Consider the following 26454-nt stretch of genomic DNA (forward strand, 5'->3'; position numbering starts at 1 on the left):
TCATATAGCCTATGAAAGGTTTTGTTAATATGGGGCCGACCCTCCAGACAACTACCTCCAAGCGAATAGGGCCTACCCTTTGGACAAGTGGGCTCTTGAAAACTACCTTTGAACAACTAGGCTCTATACAACAACCTCTAGACAACAACATCTAGACAACTTTATACCTCTAGACATCTACCTCTGAACATCTAGGCTCTAAATAATTACTATCTGGACAACTATCCTTTGAAGAACCACCTATGGACAACTGCCTCTGGACAGTAATGCTCGAGACAGCTACCATCGGACAACCGCCTCTGGACAGCGACCTTCCGATAGCTACCTTCCGGACAAACACATCCGGACAATTTTAATGATAACAGCAATATTGACATAAATATAGCTATATTGCCACAGCTCCATCCCAGAGGATGCTCAAGCTGCTTACATAGTTTTTTTTTGTATGAAGCTGCTTACATAGTTCAATTATTACCCTGACTATCGCCAATATGCATTTGGGCACTGAACGCATTCAAGGTATAACTACCTTTTGGTCTCATTTTCATCATTAAAATCATGATTTTTGGCAGGATTGCTTTTAAACTTCGAAAATAATCATTCTGGACTTCATTGTAAATCACAAGGGCCGGTAGTCATAAATGCATATTATAATCAAGTTTTGTCACCTGTTTGATAGAGTGCTCTGCTAATCCTGAAAAATGTACACTAATTTTGTAACCAAATGATCAAACAAAACTTATTTCAACCTGAAATCAATTTCTCATTGTCATCTTATGGCTGGGTCCACCTTTTTGTTGGTACTTGTTTCTTACCATTTCCTAAGCACGGTGAGAACTTATTATTATTATTATTATTATTATTATTATTATCAATCCATGCGTAATAGGATTACAGAAATATATATACCACCTTACAATTAATTGTATGTAAGAGATAGAAACAATGCATGGTCGGATACAATTTATTAGTGCAAGATTGAAGATTTAAACGATTGATCATAAGTCAAATTTTATGTCACGGGGCCCCGGTTGAACTTGTTCCGTAATTTTAATACGTGACAATGTATTGTATTGCAGACAACACTGTGGGCACTGTTATGTAGTACCAGTACACGGAACACATGTGGCATCACATGCACAGGAGATCAAGATTATTGCCCTGGAGAACAAACCTATGCTTATGCTGAATATGACTGTGAGTTTGTACTGCCTAATGCACACGAGGCGTCAATTCGATTGCGTCATTACCTGGGCTAATAAACCCTGTGTGGCACATATACCATACCCATGTGTAAAACAACGGCACAAGTCGCTGAGTCTTACGTCGGCAGATAACGCATCGTGTGCAACGGCTCATTTACCAGTTTAAGGGAGTGTGGCATCGTAAAACAAGTGAAAGCAAAATGAATATTGCACATGGCTAAGCGTGTGTGGATAAGCGTGTGCTTAGGCTAATGTTTTTATAGCTTGGGTAGCGCAAGTAATAATGCAAATAGCAATGACGCCTCGTGTGCAACGACCATAATGCAGCTGCAGGGTGAAAAAAAGAAAGAATTGTAACTGAGAAATCGTCATTCAAAGGGAGAGGGAAAAATGGGTTGCGTACCAAAAGATAATTTTATTTGGCACCTCTTTTAAAACGACACTGGAACAAATTTAAAAAAAAAATCTTCTTCATTATTTTGTTTTCGTAGGCTGATGAGACGCATTTTCATTTCCTAATTTAAATACCAACATTTTGTATAGCCAATTAACTCATCTAATTTGGAAATGATGGTTGTTTAAATCGATAAGTTGGGATATGTATCGAATCAATAGGCACTTAAAAAAATTAATTTTCATTTTGGGTGCATTTTTTCATGCGCTAGTAAATATTACATTCATCATCATGGTAATTAATGACGTAAACATATTGATAGATGATTAATATGGTAATTATCTAGGTTTCCTTAATGGAAAATTAATTCATATTATACATCCCCGCTCGCTATAATACTTTTTCAATAGGTGGTGAGAAATGATTTGGTTGTCAATTTATTAAATGACACTAATTCTCATAAACTGTGACTTTTAGCGTGTGGGATTGTCCATGTTATTAAATTAGTTGGATTGATGAATACCATTATGCGAGAGTCCTTGAGGTAAACAAAAACTGTCGTGGGGATCCAAAATTTGCTCGAGCGACACTTGCTCCGGTGCTAATTAATTCAATGGTATGAGGTGGTTAATAATTGAACACCATTAATGGCAATGTGCCAGACATGAGCGCTATACAAGACTCCACTATTGTCATTATTATTATTATCAGATATCCCATAGTTACACCGCCAAACCGACTCATAACCGATCAAAATCCGACAAAATTTAGGTAACGTTATATTTCGTTCGGTCTGATTTCGGTTCGATGTCGGTTTCGTCCGTGAGACTAATGTAGCAGAGCTTGGTTCGCGAACAGGTTTGGTTTGGGTTAAGGGTTAGTTTTAGAGTTAGGCATAGTTTCGGGGCTAGGCTTGACGGTATTACTCGATGAAAATTGGAAATCAACCCCAGAGCAATAAACTTTGGAATCGTTTCCCAATACCGTAATCTAAGAAGAACTTTTTAACCGACATCCCAAACGCGCGTTGTATTTAATACACGCGTTGCAATGGGTTCTCGGCGAACGTGTACTAATGATGGTTTCGTGAATCGCTGACCTCGTTACACATTTTTTGCATACTTAAAAATAAGGGTTTCTCTCGGCGACTGAAAAGGATGGCATTGGATTGCCCGACGTAGCAAAAACTTGTGTAACTATGCAATGTGTATTTCATACCTAAAGATGCAATTTGGTAAATTAAAAGCCAAATTTAATCAAAGTAATAATTGGTTTTAATAAAACTAAGGGTCTGAGAGAGAAATATGCATACGTTCACATACATACATATATGAGTCTATTCGCCAAAGCATAAGTCGTACAATACAATTATATTATATATCACTGTCACAACTGGGTAAACTCAGATGACTTTAATTCGTGATCTAGTTAAAACTCTCTAATCATCTGACAGGAAGATTAACACGATAAACAAAGAATTCAAATTCTGTTAAGTGTATCAAAGAATATCATCTTCTTCTTATCTTTATTACTTTACTTCTTATCACAATAGAAATACATATAAAGATATAAAGAATATATTGAACCCAATCCTGAGGTTGTAGTCTTAGCTGTCATAAAATAACACATTTTTACGGAGTATTGACACTAAAAATGGTCGTAGGTTTATCGTACGTCTAGAGATATAAATAAAATAACCCACTTTAGTGATGTAATCACTCTCAAGATGTGATATTAAAAGATTGTTCATGGGAATATAGAAACCATAGTTGTTACTGTTGCTGGAACTTGTCCACCGTAACGAAGGGGTTGCTCCATCTGTAATGGCAACTTCAACTCTCCGTAGTCGTTACAGGTAGAGATCCACCCATTGTGGCATGAAACTTGGATAGAGGACTTGCTCTGTAAGTCCTAGCCAGAACATCATCTAAAAATTAATGTTAACCCAGGCTATTAATAGTCTACGGAATAATACCAAATTATTCATCATCTACTTAATATCTTTTAACGAGACTATAATCATCATCAGGCAATACAATAAAATACATTACAGAAAAGGCTTCTATCATGATTTACATTGCATTACAAATATCCTTTCAACATTCGAAAGAGCCTGAATTACTGAGTGCAAATCCTGCGAACATGTACTTTCATTTATTATTCAGAAATGAACAAAATAATGTATAAAGAGTTACATTATTACTTTAGAGAAATGATTCGCAGTCTTCATTATTTATCCCTAATTCAAAGGTTCACTTGTGACCTTGACTGTCTCAATGACAAATAAACACGCCCAATGTATCATTATAAAAAGGAATACAAATATTGATTAAACTTGGATTAAACTTACAGTTTGACTGGTTGATTGAAATGCAGAAAATCGGGGCAGGCCTCAATGTCGGTTCTGGTGATCTTGACTCTCTATGGAACTTATACTTGCAGCGCAAAATGCCATGTTTTTGAGCTATGAAACAACATTCATTCACCTCCAACCCATAGGTCCTCCCTGTATGACTTGTGTGCAAATAGTGACACTACACTGCAAGGTAAGGCAACCCACCCACTATAGCTATGCATCACCTGTTGGAGCTATGTAGAGTACAGTGGAGCCTAACTACCGAATGCATTCAACCAAATTCTTTAATCTACATAACAATAAGCGGGTTGTATGGAGGGGAAAGGTTGAATCCTAACAATCACTCAGCTCGTCTCTGAATCATATTGTTTAAGTAATCACAGCTATTTCTGATGTCTGGGTTATACGTAGGCGTGTGGGCTGGAACCGGGGAGCCTCCAGTACAACAGACTACTGCAGCATTGGATACTGAATTAAATCAGGAGGTAAATACTCCTTCTTTTTCTTCCTCTTCTTCTCTCTCCCTCCTTCTCTCTTTCACACAAACAAACACACACATGTTCTCTTTCTCTCTTTCTCTCTCTCTCTCACACACACACACACACACCCGCTTCCTTCTTCACTTTCTCTCTCGTTCTCTCTTTCTCTTTCCCTCTCAGTCTCTCCTTTTCTCTCTCTAATTCTCTCCTCTATTTTGATTTCTCTCTTCCTTTCTCCGAATTTCATTGCTTGACCGATCCAGCTTTTCCCTTTAATATTTCTTTTCCTTGTATACGGTGGATGAAACATATGATTTAGGGATCATAACGAAAATAATATCAAAGAAGGCATCTATAACGCTTAAACATATTCACCTGTTGATGGCGAGAGTATCTAATGTTTTCTCATATATTTATGCTATTTGCTTGTTATCTAATTATTCATTTTATCAGTTTATTGATGTATTTTAGTTTTGTTTTCCAGGCTCCTACCACAATACCATCAGGTAAGACATATTTCCTCTTTTTTTTCCTTTCTTTTTCATTTGATTTCTTCAAATATATTTATCATACTCTTATGACAAGCCAGATAGGGATGTACCATAACTCTTTTGTTCTTGGTATTCCTTCTTTTTTCTAAGTCGTTAAAATACTTGAGTGGATATTAGTAAACAATTGTTTATGTTTCTCTTTCCAACAATGCTCTCAGAAAAGGAAGAACTTTAATATTTAACAGTGTTATTCATTTTCAGCTGTGTTATGCACTTAATATAGCACGATTACTATATAGGTAATTGCAGTATAATAGTATAGTTGATTATACATGTATGTTCCTCATTAATTTCGTCTGATAACGTGATAGCATTTAATGGCAACGGCTACTAAACTCAATAACTCCATATAACGCACTGTGCACATTAGATTTACGTTAGTGTGTCATAAAATAATGTCTCACTGAAGACCGATTGCAATGCACATTATTGCACATCCCATAAATTGGTTATTATTATTTTTAGGTATACCATTACTAGCACTATCCCTTTCTTATATCATTACCATCACTATTATCCTTTACACTGATATAATGTGTACTAATATAACTTGGCCTTTGACATGTTCAATGTTCAGTGGTGATGTTTAAAGTTTGAGTTTATGTACTGTAAAATCAGGGCCCTGTCTTATAAAGAGTTGCATAGGGATGTAGCAAACTTGCTCCAGTGACCATTGCTACACTAACCGAAGCTTCGAGGGTCCAAGATTTGCCGATGGGGGGTGGGGGGTAGTGAGCATATTTATTTTTCGTATTTGACTCCGAAAATGTGAAAATCGCGCCGACCAATTTCTCGCTCAGTAGGGGGGGGGGGGGGGTTGTGTGATTACGTATTTAAAAAAAAAATGTATATAAAAACCTAAACCCTACCCTGATTCAGTGCTCATAGTATTCGGGGAATTCCTTTCTACCGGTACCCATTTAACACATGGGTGGACTAATGGAGAGAGGCAAATGTAGATTTATGTCTTGCCGAAGGACATGAGTGCCGCGACGGGTCTCGAACCGCGAACCATGTGATCCATAATCTGACGACGGATCCGCTAGACTATGACACCCTAACATTCCGTGTTCAGATATGCCGCAATTAATAAACCAAGGGTTTTATATGACACAAAGCGGTGTAAACTTCACAATGCTCTATCTTATAACACAGAGCTCACTAAATACGTGGAGGACCATTGTTGCGCGCAGTTCCCACTCACTTCTACGCAAAGAAAAAAAAACGCGGCTGTATATGATTATTATTGTTTTTTCCGGCGGTTTCAAGCATCATATCTGAACGAGCCTAATCCTAACCCTAAACATAAAAACCAAATTGCAACGTTAAACCTAATCCTATACATCTTCAAAAACCTTTAAACCTCACGAAATTGTCGCAGGAGCAAATGTCCGGTCACCTCTTGATTGATGGCAAGCATGGCATACGATCAATCGCAAACTTACAATCACCTATCTCTAATTAGTACAGATTTGTGATTGGTTTCAAGTTGCGATCGACTTGAATCAGACGCATTACTGCTTATTAAACGGGACCCTGAGATACAGACGCTGATACACGTGGGGCGACGGGCCCCTTGGACCCCACACCAATTTACGCCCCCCCCCCTCAGACTCCCCCTGTCCGCACATGCTAACGCACCGCTAAACATTCACATAGGGACTGGTGTACTCAAAAGTCTTCTTAAGAGTGTAATAAATCTTGAAACATTTCTTATAGAAGTATTATTTGGAACCAATATATTGGATAAATATAGTGACGTTGAACATCTAACATACAGAGCACAATATAATAAACAGTGCGTCCCAGAAAAAACGTAACCGAGAATTATCGATGTTTTTTCATAACTTAATCACATTTATAATTGATAAATGACACATATTTGGAAAGCTTAAATCCTCCTCTTTCATTTGATGCACCTCATATAATACATATTTCACGCATGAGTGATTGAAATGAATTTGAAGAGAGGAAACCAAAAAGTCATTTGGCGGACAGTATCTGAATTTCAAGGGGAAAATCACATTTCTAGAAAGTTGAGTCTTTGCCCTTTCATATGACACCTCAATCAGGAAAAATGAGCAAGGAATGACAAAGTTCTGTTTGTTTAAAGTAGTGCTTGCATTTCCATAATTTTATCAAACGAATTCGTTTTCATTGGGTGCCTGCCGTAGCAACAAACAGAGTTGACAAAAGACTTAACTCCATTTCGTTGACAATCAGCCGTAGACGAAAGACTTCACGCACGGCTGATTGTCAACAAAAATGAGTTTAGTCTGATGTCAATTATGCATGTTGTTATGGCAGGCACCCAGTGAAAACGAATTCGTTTGATAAAATTATGGAAATGCAAGCACTACTTTAAACAAACAGAATTTTGTCATTCCTTGCTCATTTTTCCTGATTGAGGTGTCATATGAAAGGGCAGAACCTCAACTTTTTAGAAATGTGATTTTCTCCTTGAAATTCAGATACCGTCCGCCAAATGACTTTTTGGTTTCCTCTCTTCAAATTCAATTTAATCACTCATGCATGAAATATGCATTATATGAGTTGCATCAAATGAAAGATGAGGATCTACGCTTTCCAAATATGTGTCATTTAGTAATTATAAATGTGACTAAGTTATGATAAAACATCGATAATTCTCGGTTTCGTTTTTTTCTGGGACGCACTGTATATAGTTTGTATTGGGAGGAGAAGGGTACGCTTCATGATTGCGTTAATATCTATATCTGTATGTTTATATCTATCTTTAGACGTTAACGTCTTTCAGAGTTGTATAACAGAGACCAAGCATATTGAGTGCGATTCTGGCGAAGAAATTCAGATATTATGGGGATACTGCACGTTCCTCGAGAACTGCAACGATGGCGAACATTGGCCACATTGCCTTTGGAACCGAACATCTCTCTTCATTGACCGCTGCAACGGAAAACGGAAATGCAATGTGGGCTGTTGGGGTGATCGCCCCAGCAACTGTACTGAGAACAAAATAAAATGGATTGATGTTGGATATCTATGTAAGTTTGTAACAGTATACTGCTCAATATAGTCTTGAAACAAAAGTGTATACAGTGTGTGGAAAAAGTGATTTCTTAAGGCTCTGAATCAAAAGTAATAGAGCCAAAACACAAAATATGGAATGATTGGCGCGAAAGGGCTAATTGATCTTTTACAAAATACAATTTCTCTCAATTGTCAATCACAAGTATTCGGTTTATAGTCTCCAAAGCGAGCATCATATATATTTCCTGCATTTTATAATGCATCGTATCTCACTTTCATTTAATGTAAGCAACTATTTATTTATCATTTTAACCTCGTATAATTATCTAAAACTCTATTATTTACATTATATATCCTTGGTACCTTGTTCATATTAATACAAAAGATTTTGTGAAACTATAATGTATATATATTCAGTTCATTGTCGCATGTGTATGTTCTATAATCATGCTTAACCCGTAAAGAAAATCGTATTGACTAATACCTATATCCTCCCGTGTTTACGTGGTATAATGTATGAAAATAATGTTGATATACTCAGTAATACATTATATTCATTGCTACTTATTTGTGGCCTAAGAATTCAATCGCCTTTCTCTCTCTCTCTCTCTCTTTCCGTCATAATTTGTGGTGGTTAGTTTTTAGATGCTCAGCAAGCTATTCCGACTGTAAAACATATCTGAGCATGCGCACCCAGCGTTTAAAATTTCGTTAAAAGCCATGTGCCTTATAATTTTCGTTTTAAAATCATAATCATATCATATTCTAAAATATTAAATTTTCTATATCGATACTGATGTGTTATTGGTTAATAAACTGTCACGTGACCATCGCTACAAGGATGAGAAATATTGTTGAGAGCCTCTTATGCAAGTAATTAAGAATAACCAAGAGACACATGCATATTTCTAGTCTGCTCTAAAACTATTTATAATTATCATTTTGAAGTGAAACATGAACAATTTGTAAATTGGAAGTGCTTCGTATTTGCACCCTTTTATCATGTTAATTATGTACGCGTTATAAATTTAATCTTCTTTCTTTTTCTATTACAACCAAGGCAACGGCAATGAACAGCTCACAACACTGGTGAGTAAAAAAAAAAAAGCCTTTTAAAATATTCTATCAATTATAATATTTTATTTAAATATTATTAAGTGTTAGAATGATGGAAAGGATGCACAAGATACAATACATTTACATACAAATAGGACGCACAAAGATGCACAAGATACGATATAATGAAATACAAATAGTCAGAGCATTACCCCCGAATGGTCACGAATCTGTCAGTTTGTAGCTGGTGTGGAGTCGGTTTTTTCGGTGAGACTGAGGTATACTACAATCTTTTAATTTTCAGCTACAGACCAATCCCAAAACAACGGAAGGCTCTTCCACGGAGGCGGCCACACTAACTGGTGAGAACTATTTTTCCAAACAATTCTATTTCAAAATTGATATAATGTAAGTTAAAAGCAATATTTGTACAATCAAATATTCTGTATTGTCTTTGACATATAGCTGTAGATCCTCTGTATTACTTTCTTTCACTTCGCTTTAGACAATGATATCAGTCATCAACAATAGAAATGAAATGCATGCTGGAACACCTTTAACACTGTTTGACATTATATTGAACGATTTTCAGTGATGTAAAAATGCTGTGACACTTTGTGACATGTACACCACACTTCGGATATGAAACATTTATTCGGGGTTGATAACCTAAAAACAATGTGGTCACGTTATGGGCTCATAGTGTCCCGTTTGTAGTAAAACTGGTCTTATTTTGGATGTAATGTGTTCACACTGTGGTCACGCTGATCACACTATGTTTACACAGAGGTCATACTGTGGCCACATTACATTCAGTATGAGTGTGAATACAAAGTGGTAATAGTGTGTTAACAGTGTGGTAATATTGCGGTTATTCATACTGTGGTCAACATGTGTATCCAAAATTTAGCACTGTGTTCATACAGAGCTTCCAGTGTGGTTTACAATGAGATCATACTGTGTTAACACCTTGGTCAAACTTTGCTCCCGCTGTCGTTAATTTTTTTTCTTCTAAATACAGTGGTTATACTGGTTTCACATTGTGTTTCCACTGTGGTTACACAATGTTTATACTGCGATAACACTTTGGTAACACTGTCCACTATTTTCACACTGTTGATCCAATGTTATTCAGTACCAACAACGGATGAGCTGATACCCGATACCACGCAGCCGCAACCGTCGACTCAACACACAATGACGTCACAAACACTGACCGATGGAACACAAACCACCGAGAAGCATAATATGACTGTCACACAGAAACCTCTGGAGGTGATTCTCACCGCTTGCTTCGGTAAGAGAAAGAAAAATTACAAATAAATAGTTGACAGAAAAACGGCAGTATAAGGCCACGTACATTTTATCCCTAATGGCGTGTCCACATTTTTCAAAATAATGAAAAAGAGGGGGTCATTGTTATTTGGTACATAAAAACGCTATTGGGACAATTTCAAACAAAGTGTTTTGTTTATTCTAACTAATTTTTACATGCACTACATCGGCAAAAAAATGTCAGAGAGCATTATATTGTCCATTCTCAAGGTGTTAAAGCTGTATTACCAGAAGTGCAGAAGCCGTTCAAAAGGGGCGCTTTGGTACACAAGCCCGACATCTTAAAAAAACAAGCCCCCACCCCCCCCTCCAAACAATAAATGAATTAAAGCCAAGCACACACAGAAAACGAAACAAAAAACTCGAGCCCCCTACGCCCCCCTCCCAGGAGTTATTTGAAGAGGAAGCAAACATTTAATTTCAAATTAGGCGATGTGCTTTTCAATTCAAATGGTTCGTTTCTCTTTAATGTTGTTGCAATACTGTTCAAAGTAGCTCTCTCCGATGTCAAAATTGACTCCATTGTATCCATACTAATCAGTGATGATGGATCTCGAATAATTGACCCCATAAAATATCGTTTCTTTTTGTGTCTATTCAACAATGGAAAAATGATGTACGCTCATTAATTATTCATGAGAGTATCCATGGCAGACGTTGTTTGTTCCATTAACTTTGTTACAGACTAAAGAGAAATACACGCTGCTCAAACAAAGTACCTTCAGATTACCAATTAATTCAAACCAGAGTTCAATTAGGATTATTGTATCGCCATCTCATTCGTATTCACATTTCCCTTTCAATAGGCAATTTATACATTTTCCCGAGTAAGTAAAAGAAATTCAATAGAGACACTTTATGGTAAAGCATCTCAATCAAATTCATGTCATCTATTGCATTCACACAATGTATAATTGTTAAATTTATCACAATTAACTCCTCGTGTTCATTGTTGAAGACAACACCAGCCAATATCGGGTTTTGGATAAACATGGGTGGTTTCATTTTGGGTGACATGCAAGTTCTATTGATGCCGTATTGATGATTGCTTAATAGAGGCAAATGAAATATATCATGTGTTACACTTCGGAATGATTTATCTATATATTTAAGTATTTTTGTTATTCTTTCTTTTATTATTAAGCTATTTTATCCATTCGTTTATTCATTTTATCTATTTATTCATTTATTGATCTATTTAATATTCATTTATTTACTTTATTTATTACTTTATTTATTGTTTATTTGCCTATATATATGTTGTATTCATTTGATGTCCGACATCACTCTCACAAAATGGTGCGATAAAGAAAGAGAATTTCGTCGACACAGTCGTACGTCAGCAGATACTAGGAACTTTTAGATTTGCACGACGTAGAACGTGGACTGCCCGTTTAAGGCAATGTGACGTCACTGCCAGTGCCTTAAAAGGACGTCACATTGCCTTAAAAGGCCGGTCCACGTTCTCCGTTGTGCAAATCTAAAAGTCCCAAATAACGCCTTGAATTCCTCTTGTTATTCTATGATTGACAGACAACGCGACAGAGGGAGAAGCTAGCGCCAAACCTTACCGACCGCTGTCATTCTCGAGTGGAACTGAGACAGACCGTCTTTCTGTCAGCTTCTACTCACCATTTCTACAGACCAAACCAGGTTATCATTAGGTGGTCTGTCAACGACAGATCACCTATTGTTTTCGTCAGAATTTTCTTTCTTTATTATTATTATTATTTATTTTTATTTATTTTCACACTTTTTTGTTAACAGGATAACTCAAGATCAGTTTAGTCAATTTCGTTCAATTTTGGCACAGTCGTAGGTCATTGTCATGAGACGTTAGAGTAACATTTTCAAGGTCATCAAGTTTTCATGACGTCATCCAGGCGCCATTTTGTGTTTTTTTTGGTACTTTTTACTCATGATCATATCTTCATAACGGAAAGGCATTTCTCATTCATATTTATCACGATTAAGGTCAATATCTGTCCGGTCAATTTCAGGTCAGAAAACGCGCGCGCATGCGTACGTCCGCGCGTCACCGCGCGCGCAAAAAATAAAAATGCTCCAAATCGTCTCAAATTTTTTTTGCATACGTTTCAGGCCATTTTAAGCATTTTGCAAAAAACGCGCGCACGCACATGCGCGCGCGTTTTCGCGCGTAATTGCTTTTTCCTACATAGAATCGCCAATTTTTTTCTGTCATCATATTTGACACATTTTTCCAAGCATTTTGATACCTTGTTCACCTTTTTCTGACCATTAATAACGGAATGAGCGTCCGTTTAAGATAATTTCCGTGCGTGCGAGCTCTTGTAATACATAGCATACATGGGCAAAAACATGCCATACAAAATCCATTGTAGCGCTTTAGGATGCAAAGTGAACCCAATTTTTTTCTCCATATTTTGATAGAGTATGAATTGGAAATATGATTTCATGTCTCATTTGACCCTCAATTAACTCATGACGTCATCATAATGGCCTCCCAACTCAAAATTTCAATTTGCATATTATGACGTCAGTATTTTTCTGGAAAATTGACTGTATCTCTGTAAATATTGATTGATTTTCTTCCAAATTTTGATATGATCTAGCTGAGACAATTTTCTACAAATGCAGTTGCCACAATATTTCATTTTGACAAAGGTATCATGGCGTATTTTTGCGATTAAAGGTGGCATGTCAATTTTTCACATTTTGCGTGTATTCTCTATGGGACATGACTTTTTCTCAAAACTGGATTCTACATCCTGTCTTTTGCGAGCAATATCTCCGTTTTTTTAGCTTTGTTTTCGCTGAGCTTTGAGTATGTTGTAGCTGAGACAATAAGCTATCATAAGTGTGCCCTTTATTTTTTGGTCAGATGCCGGGATCATGCTCATATTTCACTTACAAAGTGGGATTTGTAAATTCTATTTTCCGTTTACGTGTAATCTCTATGGGAAATGTTTTGGTATATCAGTAAGGCACTTGACTTCCGACCTCGAGGTCCCTGGTTCGAGTCCGGGCGTCTCCAACAATTTTTTTTTCTTCACTTTTTTTTCTTTTTGACCTTTCACTCTACCATCTCCTTTGAATATTAAAACACGTACAATCGCAAATAATGTAATAAACAACCATATTTACTTTATTATTACCCTGTTATCACTTGATCCATTACTTTTTGCGTGTAATCCTTATGGGAGATGACTTTTTCTCAAATCTGGATTCTACATTCTTATCTTTTGCGAGCAATATCGCCGTTATTTCGGCTTGGTTTTTGTTGATTTTTGTGTATGTTGTAGCTGAGCCTATATGCTATCTAAATGTCCCCTCATTTTTTCAATCAGATGTCAGGATCACGCTCATGATCATCATCATGGTTATCATTATCATCATCATGACAATCATGATCATGATCAAGTAGTTTATTTTTGTTCTTTATTTTTATTTATTTGCACACTTTTTTGTTAACAGGATAACTCAAGATCAGTTTTTTTTCCATATTTTGATAGAGTATGAAACGGAGATATGATTTCATGTCTTATTTGACTCTCAATTAACTCATGACGTCATCCGAACTCAAAATTTCAATTTGCATATTATGACGTCAGCATATTTTTGAAAATCGATTGTATCTCTGTAAAAATTAATTGATTTTCTTCCTAATTTTAATATGTTCTAGCTGAGATAATTCTCTACAAATGCAGTCGACACGATATTTCATTTTGACAAAGGAATCATGGCGTATTTTTGCGATTAAAGGAGGCCTGTCAATTTTTCACATTTTTATATGACTTTTTTTTTCAAAACTGGATTCAATATTCCCCTCTTTCGCGAGCAATATCTTCATCGTTTTTTGGTCTATTTCCCCCACAATTTAAGCATGTTATAGCTGATAATATGAGCTATCTTAAGTGTGCCTTCCGTTTTTTGATCTGATGTTGAAATCATGTCGAAATTTTCAATTGAAAGTTGAAATAGCGACTATGCCAAGGCCGTTTGTCAGCTTTACATGTATTGTCTAAGGGACATATTTTGGTATATTGGTTAAAGCACTCGACTTCCATTCCGGTGTAATTTTTTTAAAAATTTGCTTTCGTTTCTTATCAGTGATTTTATCATCTTTTTCGACTACTATATCTCGATCTCTCTCTACGCTTTCACCCTCTCCCTCTCTTGCTCTGCCTCCCTCTTGATCTGCTCTAGCTGATGTCTCCCTCGATCTGTCTCTACTCTTTCACCGGCCAGCTCTCCTTTTCCCGCCTTTGGCTCCCGTTCTCCCTCTTATGTCGTATAGGATGTTCCTTAATTTCCTTTACCTCTTTCCTTTGCCCTTTGTATTCTTTTTTCACCCCTTCCAAGTAGCCTATATGCATTCTGATTTCTCTTTCATCCCTCGGTCCATCTCATGTATTTTTACATGACTACCCAGTCTCCTTCCGTCTCCTTATATCTCACCATGTTTCACTTTGATGACGTCATCACAGTGACAATTTTGATTGAATGCGACATGTCAGAATTTTCTTAGTTTGCGTGTCATGCCTATTGGAGGTGACTTTTTCTGAAATCTGCATTAGGACATTCTAGTCTTGTTTGAGCAATATCTCGATTATTTTTTCTCGATTTTCTGCAAGCTTCGAATATGTTGTAGCTGAGAAAATTCTCTACACTTAAGGTCACATTTTTTTTCTATAAATCAGATGTTGGGATCATGGCGATATTCCAACGACAAGATGTGAATTGAAAATCCTATTTTTCGTTTACGTGTAATGTCTATGTGGAGTAAGTTGGAATTCTAGACAACACCGACGCAAAGCCCCTGGACACCAGGTCGAGTTGTCCAGGGTGGGGTTCTTCGGGGGACAGCTCGACCAACTTTTTTTCTCCTCATGATTTCATGATCTAAAATCCCTCATCTTAGATAAATTTGTCATTTTATGTATTAAATATGCTTTTATAAACACCCACCCCTAACCTAACCATAACTCTAACCCGGCGATTGTACGCCTTCGGCTCGTCAAAAATATATTCTCGTTGCAAAAAATATCAGCTTTATTCTTTAGAACAGCTCTCAAAATACTCACAATTTCCATGTTCCCTGTCATGACTGCGTTAATTATAAAAGCATTAATACATAAAATGACAATTTTATCTACGATGAGTTATTGCCAGTTATTCACCCCATGTATACGCAATGTTTACGTCTCTAGCTCCCACGGACAAAGAATTGTTTACATGTCAATACATTTCTCTTTCTATATATCTATCTACTCACATCTCGCTTAATTCTTTCTCCTTTCTACTGCTTTGTTTCCCTTCCCTTCTCTTGCTCTATTTCTGTATCTCTCTTTCTACTCTTTCACCCTCTCCCTCTCTTGCTCTGCCTCCCTCTTTTTCTCTTGCTCTGTCTCTCGATCCTTTTCTCTACTCTTTCACCCTCCCCATTTTCAGCCTCTGGCTCTCGTTCTCCCTCTTTTATGTCTTTGGATGTTCCTTAATTTTTGTCAATAAAATCTATTCTTCCTATTTAAAGTCATCATCTTATTGAAAGTCATCATGACAACTTTTACCATAAACAAAAATATTCTTTTCAAAAATAATTCCTAGGTACTGAGCTTCCTTCTCACATTCCTAGATAAATACTTATAAAACAGTACGACATACACAAATCACTCAATTACTACATATCTCATGAAAATGTTTGGAACAAACTGTTTCAATTTTTACTGCACATAAATTATCATTTAAGCTTTATCAAGGTAAACCTTTAAAGTCAAACATAACATTCTTCATCTTATCAACCATTACATGATATCAGAAGATCATGACACAACATAGCTCATATCACTAAATACCAATCCTAGTCAATATACATATAGTTGTATATCCAGAAATCTCAGTTCTCAACCTATGGTTTAATCAACCAAGTTTTATAATGTACAATAAATAATATGACATTCTTACTTTTATCAAGTCATGAGACTTAGATACATTACATTTCTCTTGTATTTGAGTTGAAATCTGCACATGCAATTCTAAACGCAATTCTAAATGCAATTACTAAAACGTGTTTCCAATAATCTGATTTTTTGTTTTAAATGATATTATATAGCACCCGTACTTCAGAACGTTAATATCATGAAAAAGGTTGAGCATGGTTATAAGTCTACAAACACCTTTGAATAAAACCTTTGCTAAAAACAATGCCAACATAGCACAACAATATCATGCTGTGGGATAATTAGCATAAAAACAATCCATGTATAAATATGTATGACATATTCTGCACAAAGTTGAAAACCTATAACATGGCTATACGTCAATGTCCATATAGTTTGTATATAACCTGTTAATACAAAGTAGAGATTATCAAATGTTCACATCATCACCTGAAGACAATGTCTTTGACTCAAAATTAAACAATTATCCAGCATTAAAGAGCACAACCCATTGTGTTCAGCATCATTAAGCCCTCTCTGATATATTTAGAGACATAAGGTGGCTGTCTAATTATCATCTCTTTCTGTTTTTTCTGTTCAAAATGTAGTGAGTAATATTCCTGCACTTGCATAAACTACAATGCGTATATATTGCTGTAATATTTTCTTCTTCATATCAAACTTGTGTAGTGGATTTCATGAATTTCTACAAAACATATGCTCAGGATAATAATTTTGTATGTGCTATCATAGAAAGTTTGATGGGTATACATTTGTGGCTGGGAAGATCAATATAAAATAAATCTCAACATTACATAATCCTGGTAAATGCAATATGTATTCAACAAATGACATTAACAAAATATGTTATTAAACCGTGATACACATCCAATAATTTACAATGGTAGACAGACAAAAGAAATCCATGAGTATAGTGCATTTTACATTCTGCTCATATAATCTGCTGTAACATTATACTGAACCTTCACCGATACAAGCCGAAACCTGTAATCTTGGAGCATCATGCTCCATCTCATGATTCTCTTATTGTCAAACCTCTTCGCTTGAATATAGAAGAATGGTTTGTGGTCTGTGTGTACTTCAATTTAATACAAATAATATTTTAACTTTTTGATTGCTCGTACTATTGCTAAGCACTTTTTTTCTATTGTGTAATTTTCTTCCCATGGTAATGACTTGTTACTCGCATAAGCAATCAGGAATTCTTCTCCTGAATGTTACTGCATAAGCCCAGCACCCACATTTACCTTCAATATAAACTGATCCTCGGCATCTTCTGCAGAATCTTGACACACCTTCCTACTCTCTATACACAAATCAAAGCAGCCAGCCACTGACAAGTTAACCTTCTGCCTGAGAAATTATTTGTTGAGAAGATTAATGTGATATTTCTTAAGAACACCACTGACAATGTAGTCATAGTCATACTTTACGCCAGCACAGGGAATGGACCCTTCCATTTCAGCAACAACTTGTTCTGATCAGTGGGAAGCAAGATAAACCCTGATCTCCGTTATTAAATTTCCTGTTTCTAGCATTCATATCCTAATACTTCTTGTATTTTCCTGCGGCACCTTTTAAGGCTTCCTGGGCTAACCCCCATGACTTCACCAACTTCTCACGGAGCACTATGTCATATTCATACTCATCTTTCAACTCCGGTATTACACCATCATTTGTCCTCAATTCCCTTAACATATCAAAGACACTCGCCAAGACCCAGTCTTCACTAAACCAAGTTTTCTGAAATGGTAGAAATTTTGAAGATATTCAATACCTACACATGGTGATAAAAAAATGTAATATGAATGAAACATTTCCATTGTCACTGCTAATATTAAATATAATCAGTGTCTCCGTTACCTTTACTACTGCTATCACCTTCACCAGTATTGTTAGTAGGTGAAAAGCATTACCCTTATTCATCTTTCAGATAGATGTTATTACTGATCACTGGTTTTATGCTAATGTTATCGTATTCATTTAATCAACGTCTGAGGAAATTAATTTTTCAAAATATTTTTTGTACAAAGCAAATGAGATATGAGCTCGCATGTGATGTCACACAGTTTGCAATTTGTGCTTCACTGATTACAACTCCAACAATTTATAACTTTCTCATTTGTTTTTGATTTTCCTCAAAATTTCATTGATTTGTTTCTCTCATTTATCTGCTTTTATGAAGACCAACTTATTTTTGGGGTGGACTTCTCCTTTAACACTTTACATGTATGAAGATCAACTTATTTTCGGGTGAACTTGCCCTTTAACACTTTACATGTATATGTAAGCATCTTAAAAAATGCATATTTATAATTATATGGCTAACGTCATTTACTCCTTACTGTACTTGGGGGGGGGGTGGCGTAAGAGCCCCCCCCCCCCCTCCCCCACCCCGCATTTTTGGAGATAGCGCCGCAACCGCTTGGAATTTTACATTGTTGTTCTTCGATTCTTTTCCTCAAGTCTTATGCACATTTTGATACCATTTTCATCGAATTTGGATACACCTGTCAGGTGTTACATAGCAATTAGTATGCGCATATCATCAAAAAGTGCTACAATTGCATATATACATGTACAAGCAGAAATGTGAATACAGGTAAATAGATGTATAAGTGGGAGATATGAATTGATATCAAATTGCTTTGATACGTTTCTCAAAGTAACTTGATGTATTCCAGAACAAAAGAATACATTAGAAATAAAATAATAGATCGAGGACTTAAAACCACAACTGTCTATGTCCAAATATGCCATTTGAGTAAAAATGCATTTAAAAGTTTGATTGCAAGCATAAAATCTGACAAAGTGTAGTAGTTATGTTTAATGCCATTAACTTATAAATAATACTTGGTCAAACATCATACATGGAAGCCATGACCTTTTGACCCTGTCAATGTCAGAAACTTAAAAAATGGGAGTGCCAAATACCATCCATGGAACTCTTCAGGAATGGCTAGGCTATTGCACAAGTTGATGAGATCCTTCTTCTTAAGGTTTAGGCTTTTTTAAATGCTTCTCTTGGTAGACAAGGTCCAGATTACGTGGAACTGATGATCTATCTTCTTGTAGTCATACAAGTAGTTATAGATGGTAGCAGATGGTGCTTTGCTCTTCCTTCCTGTATTGGAAGCTCTTTACATGTAGCCAGTTGAAGACGTGTCTATCTTCGTCTAGGCGTTTGTTATTCATGATCTGCTGTGAGAGATTTTTCAGATCATAAAAGTCTCCATGGCACATGTTTATGACCTTGTATGGAAGCCGACGTCTTAATTTGTGGAAAATGTTTTACCCAGTCATGCATTGTGAAGACATTGATGTTCTTTTTTTCTGTTTCAATAGCAGAATGCATGCTATTGCATTCCACGTGGGAATGCCCACTCTCCAGAAAATTGTGTGCGATGACTTTGAGATGTGTGTTCTGGATGGCATAGAGTAATGTTGCAGCGACATTCACTTTGCAAATCAAAAGAAGCAGAGACAAAAGTCCTCTTTCCAGCAACTACCTTGGCCTGGCATAGCTGCCAACACTTTGGAATTTTCAATTAGTAACATTTAAGTAAAACTGAATATCATGTGCGCGTAGCGCACATCACGAGCTTTCTTTGGAAAATCAGAGTCAAATTCCCTCATGTAGCAGGGTGTTGTTTGGCGAGCCTTAGTAATAAGGACACTTTTTAGAGTTTCGTTGCTCATGGACCCTCTGAAGTCAGTTTTGTTCTTTCGCACCTGACTGAAGACCCTTTCACATTCAGCATTGGTATGGGGTATGGTTAGAATCCCTTTTGCAAGTCTGTCATAGCACAGTTCACCAGAAACATTCTTTTCTGTCATCATACTTGTCCACTGCTTGTCAGTAGATTCCTCATTTTGCACTAAGTCCGGAAGCTGAGCAATTTGATAGATAAGGAACTGGTTCTCCAGAGCATCTAGGGCACTGTGCTTGTCTTCTTCTTCTTCCTGAAGCAACATGCAGGGGAACTTGTTGATGAAGAACTTTAGAGAAGTGAATTTGGCATCCTTCTGATATGCAATGTCAGCCACTTGCACATGGATGAGAACATCAGACTTCAATAGAAACTTACTTACAATGTAGTCACATGCCTTGGTGTAATATGAATGCACTGCTGCATAGAACTTATGGCAATCAGACTCATCTAAAGTGTTCACAATTTCTCTTGTTGCGCTTTTTATGACCATTTCAGATTCTTCACAAAGATTCTCCTTGTTCTTGTAGTCCAGAAGGGTCAAGTCTGTGGCTGCAATGATTGCTTGTGGAGCTACAAATTGGCTGTACAAGTCACGCAGTAGACTTTCTAGTATTCCTTTTAGCTTTTGTATCAGAGGACTTCTCGTCTGAAAGATGACATTTTTCTTGTGAAATGCAATGATGCTGTGGCTGATATTGGGTTTGAGTGCAATGAATTCAGAATTCTTTCCTGTCTTGTTTTATCTCTTACTGTCTGTCTTGTTTCTTTTTTTCCTCCACATCTTGTTTTTTCATTTCCAGTCATTTTACTAGAAATCATACTGGGATGACTGGAAGTTCCAGTCTTGAGCACTGTTGAGCCTGTTGCCTTGCCAACAACTTTCCCAGTCTTCTGCTTTTTTCTAGGTGTATCCGAAGCTTCCTCATTTGTCGTTTTTCCCGAGTAGTAGAGCTTGAAGATGCAGGTCTACTGTGTTGTGGCTGTGGTGTTTGAAGTTGAACCTGGGAGGTAGAGAAATTATTGATTACCATATGAGAAAGAAACAAGACTACTGACACAGTTTACAATTAAAAAGATACACTACATTTGAAATCTTGGCAGATGACTAGCATTATTGAATACATTTTTATATCTGTAAACTGAACAGCAGAGTGAAGATGATTGGAAGAGAAAGAGCTTACAAGTAAATGACCTAAAAATAAGAAGAAAAAATAAATGATGTAAAGGAACATATTTAACTGTCACCCTGTATATATCGTCCCTATTTTCACGAAGTGACGGTAGTGAGGAAAATCGTCACGCAAACTGTATGCAATTTTATTTCACTACCGTCACTTCGTGAAAACAGCGACGAATTATGATCAATTTTTGTACTCACTTGGGTCTGAGACTTGGCAGGTTTGCTCACATGTGGTGGATCTGCAGACACCTTCTTGGGAATGCAGAATGCTTGGAGTTGTGCAGTCATCTTGGTTTGGTGAGCAGGCTTTTTCTGCAGGACAAGACAAGCTTAAAAAAATTAATGCGATGCCTGCAACACTATTGATGACTTATTTATAAGCATGAAATTTAATTACACATTAAATTAAATTTTGCAATTACCATTTTGGTTCACGTAATATCCATTTTCGTATTTTTTTCAAACTATTTTAGAGTGTAAAATGATAATAACTGTTGCCAATTTGAGGAGTAAAAGCTGATTAATTCAAACATTTAGAAAGCTCTCTACTGCTAGGGTTAATCTATTCAAATCTGGTAATTTTAATGATGGCCATATTTAAATGGAATAAAAAGGAGTACATGCCTTGTAGTAATACATTTTCTAGCCTTACCTTCAGTTGAGATCCCTGAGCAGGTTCATTTTTCACAGCTGGAGTTGGCTTCTTTGGAACAAGTGAAGTCTGGACACTATTCTTGGTAGCCTTGGTCTGTTGAGTAGGCTTCTTCTGCTTTGTCTGTTGAGTAGGCGTCTTCTGCTCGGCTGACACTTCTCCTTCAAAAAAGAGGACTAGAGCTTGCCATTGTTGGATAAATCTTGGCAAGCATTGGCCCAAGCTCAGCCATCTCGTACAAGCATGTTTCAGAACTGCCTGCACTTCGTTCCCAATGAGCATCTGGAACTTCTTGAGATTCAATTTCCTGTTCACGCTGGCTTCCAGATAGTAGAACACATCAATAAGGAGCGAGTCAATTGAATATGGTAATGCAGATGACGCATCTTTGGCAGCAGAATCAATTAGATGATTGGGGCAACCAAGCACTGACACTTCCCGAGGCATGCCACAATTTGGTATGGTTTACTGTCGCTGACATTACTCCCATCAGTTGATATTGCAATTGGCCGTGCTTTCATGGCTGAAACGATCTGTCCTTGTTTATCTTTGGCCATTTCACGCACAAGACAAGATGTTTGGTCCTTGCACTGGTAAACTTCATAACCTCCTCAGAATTAGGAAAGGCTTTTTTCAACAATGGTCCCATGTGACTTGCAGCTGATAGAAGAATATTGTGCTCCAAATAAAATGATGTAAATAAGCACTCAGCTCTAGTTATATTAAAATCCTTGGAGGTTGACATCCATGATGTTATTTCTCGTGCTGACGATTCAGACTTGAAAGCAGTGATGTGTTGCTTTGATTTGCAATGAACAACAATGTCATTACAACCGCCATGCAAAATTGACAAATCTCGGCGACATTCCTTGCAAGTTGCATGATGTTTGCTCTTTCCTGATGATGCACCGAAGTCAAATTTATCAGCATATTTCTTGTTGTAAGCATGTCCTCTTTTGCACTCCATCTTATTCACAACGATTTTCTGTCTTACACGATGCAAGGAACTGCTTTGGCATCTTGAGCCTCTGTTTTTTGTACGAGATGGGTTTCCGTGAAATTCTCCTTCTGATCTCCAGACAACTGGTCATACTTCGTACATGTTGCACATTGGTCTTTTTTATTTATCATAACGTTTTTTCCGGGCAATGGTATGGTGTTGCTTGGCCACAATCAGTGAAATAGCTGCATAGGGAATCTTATCTGCTTAATGAGTAGAAAACTGCAAGTATTGCGCAATTCTTGATGAATGTACTTGAAACAGTCTGAACATCAAAGTAAAATGGCTAATGGACACATGGGAATAGACAGTTCTGAATAGACACAAAGTGAAATGAATATACAGTTCTTTGGTGGACATAACTGAATTTCACAAAAAATGGACATAGACAGTTCTGGCTTTAAGCCCTCTAGAAAAAATAAGAAATAAAAAACAATATAATACATATTAAAGAAAATAAAATGAAATTTGCATATTCAAAATTTATGCAAATTAACCTTTGCATTTTCAAATATCGACAGCCCCCCCCCCCCCCCCCCTGCAGTCAGGGGTTGCTCAAAATAGCCCAGGGCCAGTAGAATTTCAGAAATATGTTTGCTCTTTCATTAAAATTTAATGAGAAAATTGTAAAGCACAGTTTTTGTTGGGGTTGCAGGGGTTTACTCGTACATGTTTCTATGCGATTCCGTGTTTGTTTTTTGGGGGAAAAAAGATGAAAAATTGTATTTTAAGATCGTATTTCACTCTTATTATCATACTAAATATGATTTAATCGTACTGGTTGGCATCTCTGTATAACCCTCCAATTTTCATTAACTCAAACAACTTACATCATAGTGAATAACCTACTCAACTAAAACGCATTATCACTACCAAACAATCATCTTTCAGCGAATAACATTCCAGCATTGGGTCCCGATATTAGTATTCTTTCATTATCATTAACCTTCCCATTTTGATATTCCATATATAATATGATATCAACCTCTTCTTTACTTAAATACTTGCATGTCTCATTGTCACGTTCAAGCTTGATCTCTGATTTGAGTGTCTTCTTCAGAGTGATGGTTTCCACCGTGACGTACCTTGTCTCCTCCTCCAACCCAGTCAAAAAATGAGCACTTTGCAAGGTTCATGGAATGTTCCAACTTCAATATACGGATCAGGTCGACAATCCTTAATCTGGGAAGAAAAAGCATGGATGTATGATCTTGTTATCCATCCACCTATCAATCCAGTATTCTAAATGTGCACCATTGTTTTAGATTTCTCAAATATGATCTATAAGTTCGAAATACATGTACATGTCATGATGTGAGTGATGTTTAAAGATACTAAGGTTTGAAAGGCAAGGAGTGACAACACATAAATCCTTTAACTCATCACCTTAAGAAAAGGGTTTTTACCAACTTTACAACCTGCTTTCAATGTGATGTCCATGGCAGATGATATCATTGATAAGTGTACGGTAAGCCAACAAAATATTGACAACCCTTTTAAGAAGGAATAATATTCATATTCGTTTTTGCAAGAATGAAGACATGATAAATGAAAATGTTTAATTATCAACAAAATTAAGAAATTTACTTGTTTATTCTTCTCATTTTACTACTAATATTAAAAAGCAATCTTAACAGCTTCATGGTAACTATAATATGTAGGGATGACCTCTGTTTCCAATAAATCTAGTCCCTTGCTGTACACATGATCTATCAATGTTCCCTTCTCAGTAGTAGCATTAACAACATGCTGTTTGTAACCTTTATTACACATTAGCTTGTTTACCTGTAAAGAACCTTTAAACAAATCCTCATTAAAATCTCCCATCACAATACACCTAATGCTTGTTTTGTGTAATACATCTAGCAAATTGTCTAATGATTCACAGAATGATTTGATACTATATGATGGAGGTCGATAAACAACTGAAATCACAACAGAAACTGGTTTGGTGACAAGAATTGCAATAAACTCTAAGTTGTCGACAGATATGTCTAATCTACTTGAATATGTATTCTTGATATACATTGCAACACCTCCGTGCGATTGTTCTTTGAGTACATTTCCAACTCCAGAATTACAGTATGACAGATGTCGTGGCTGATGATAAAATCGAAAGTTATCTAAAACAACGTCACAGAGATCATCATCATTAATCCATGTTTCGGTCAAGCAAATACAATCTACATTCACAAATTGGCACTGGGATTTGAAATCAGTAAAATGCTGTTTTAATCCTTGTACATTTTGCATTACCAAAGAAAAGTTATAATCGTGAATATCTTCGGAAGTTTCATTCTCAATAAACGGCTTCATAATCTCAATGCGTTCTTTAATTTCTGGATTACAATATATACGTTTAGGATCGAAATGTTCTATCACAAGTCCAGATAACGAAGTAACGCGACTAAGCCCAACATATGCCTGTCCAGATTGAAATACATTTTTTAATGATACAACAGCTTTGTCTAATGTCGAACCTTGTACTTTATGAATTGTGCAAGCATAAGCAAGCTTAAGTGGAAATTGTTTTCTCACATATTTCTTACCAATGGATTCTTGAGACATTTCGATTGAATGAATACCAATATCGGCCTTCTCAAAATTAACTTTGATGCAAACTGGATTCAAATTTGTATGATCCGTTATTATTTCTGTTACATTTCCGAAACATCCATTTGTCAGGCCTTTACTAACATCAATGTTTTTGAGCAACATCACTCTAGCATTAACTGCAATCCACAGATAAGGAGGCAACTGGGTTTTCATCTTTGTATAAGGTTTTTCCCGTATTTGATTTCCTTTTTTAACATCTTTGTCCATGTCTTGTGCTTTTACGCATATCACATCTCCACATTTTTTATGCAATAATTTCTTGTTCCAAGCATCTACTTCATTGTTACATGCATAGATATGCAGAGCATTTTCACATTCTTCACCAGTCTCACAGGACTTGAGCATTGCTAGGTCTTCATCACAGAGAATCTCTTCCCCTTGTTTTACACGTAATCTATTTAAGAGAAAAGCAAATTGGGTATCGTCTTTTTGTCTCATAATGTCTTCAAGTTCTACTTTCTTGAAATTAGCATTCCACAATGCACCATTGAGTGTGTCTTTATATAAAGGAGTTCCTAAGACTGGAGGTAACTGATACATGTCTCCCACAGCAATAACTGAAACACCAGCAAAAGCAGTTTGATCTCGTGATTGTTTTATTTGTCGTAGGCGGCCGTGAATGTAAGACATCAACTTTTGATTTACCATTGATACTTCATCTATGATTAAAATTTGCAATTCAGCCAGCTTATTTCGAAGGACACTTATTTTCTCATCACTCAGAGGTTGATACAGTCTTTGTGCATTGATTGGAATAGAAAGAATACTATGTATAGTATGGCCATTGATATTGTATGCAGCTACTCCGGTTGGAGCCATTTTCAATACTGAGACATCATCAGGATGTGGCAACATTCGGGCTAGTATACGTGTTGCTTCATAGTAAAGACATTTGATCAAATGACTCTTTCCAGTACCAGCACCTCCAGTTAGAAACATATGAAACGGTTCGACCGATTTTCCATT

The 26454-nt window shown here is 36.5% G+C and overlaps 2 protein-coding genes across 2 annotated transcripts; one reads left to right on the plus strand and one right to left on the minus strand.

Moving 5' to 3' along the window:
• The first annotated feature begins 4115 nt into the window (after nucleotides 1-4115).
• LOC105444076 lies at nucleotides 4116-12049 on the plus strand. Its single transcript, XM_011677858.2, has 6 exons — nucleotides 4116-4440; nucleotides 4919-4940; nucleotides 9055-9083; nucleotides 9355-9412; nucleotides 10186-10347; nucleotides 11919-12049. The coding sequence occupies exons 1-6, from the start codon at nucleotides 4348-4350 to the stop codon at nucleotides 12047-12049; spliced, it is 495 nt and encodes a 164-aa protein (XP_011676160.1). The 5' UTR covers nucleotides 4116-4347.
• Nucleotides 12050-16056: 4007 nt separating this feature from the next.
• LOC115922652 lies at nucleotides 16057-23281 on the minus strand. The gene is made up of 3 exons (XM_030981939.1): nucleotides 21873-23281; nucleotides 21419-21532; nucleotides 16057-21041 (listed from the first exon to the last, which is right to left on the minus strand). The coding sequence occupies exons 1-3, from the start codon at nucleotides 22317-22319 to the stop codon at nucleotides 20856-20858; spliced, it is 747 nt and encodes a 248-aa protein (XP_030837799.1). The 5' UTR covers nucleotides 22320-23281; the 3' UTR covers nucleotides 16057-20855.
• Between the last annotated feature and the right edge of the window lie 3173 nt (nucleotides 23282-26454).

The sequence above is a fragment of the Strongylocentrotus purpuratus genome, unplaced genomic scaffold, assembly GCF_000002235.5.
Source record: "Strongylocentrotus purpuratus isolate Spur 01 unplaced genomic scaffold, Spur_5.0 spur5_scaffold_12, whole genome shotgun sequence".
Classification (NCBI taxonomy): domain Eukaryota; kingdom Metazoa; phylum Echinodermata; class Echinoidea; order Camarodonta; family Strongylocentrotidae; genus Strongylocentrotus; species Strongylocentrotus purpuratus.

Excerpts from the sequence above, each read along its gene's own strand:
- LOC105444076 (XM_011677858.2), top strand. The coding sequence starts at position 4,348 with ATGTCTGGGTTATACGTAGGCGTGTGGGCTGGAACCGGGGAGCCTCCA. Across the intron at positions 4,441-4,918 it reads ATACTGAATTAAATCAGGAG|GCTCCTACCACAATACCATC; the intron begins GTAAATACTCCT and ends TTTGTTTTCCAG. Across the intron at positions 10,348-11,918 it reads GATTCTCACCGCTTGCTTCG|ACAACGCGACAGAGGGAGAA; the intron begins GTAAGAGAAAGA and ends TATGATTGACAG.
- LOC115922652 (XM_030981939.1), bottom strand. The coding sequence starts at position 22,319 with ATGCCTCGGGAAGTGTCAGTGCTTGGTTGCCCCAATCATCTAATTGAT. Across the intron at positions 21,533-21,872 it reads CTCAGGGATCTCAACTGAAG|AAAAAGCCTGCTCACCAAAC; the intron begins GTAAGGCTAGAA and ends CTTGTCCTGCAG. Across the intron at positions 21,042-21,418 it reads CTGCCAAGTCTCAGACCCAA|GTTCAACTTCAAACACCACA; the intron begins GTGAGTACAAAA and ends TCTACCTCCCAG.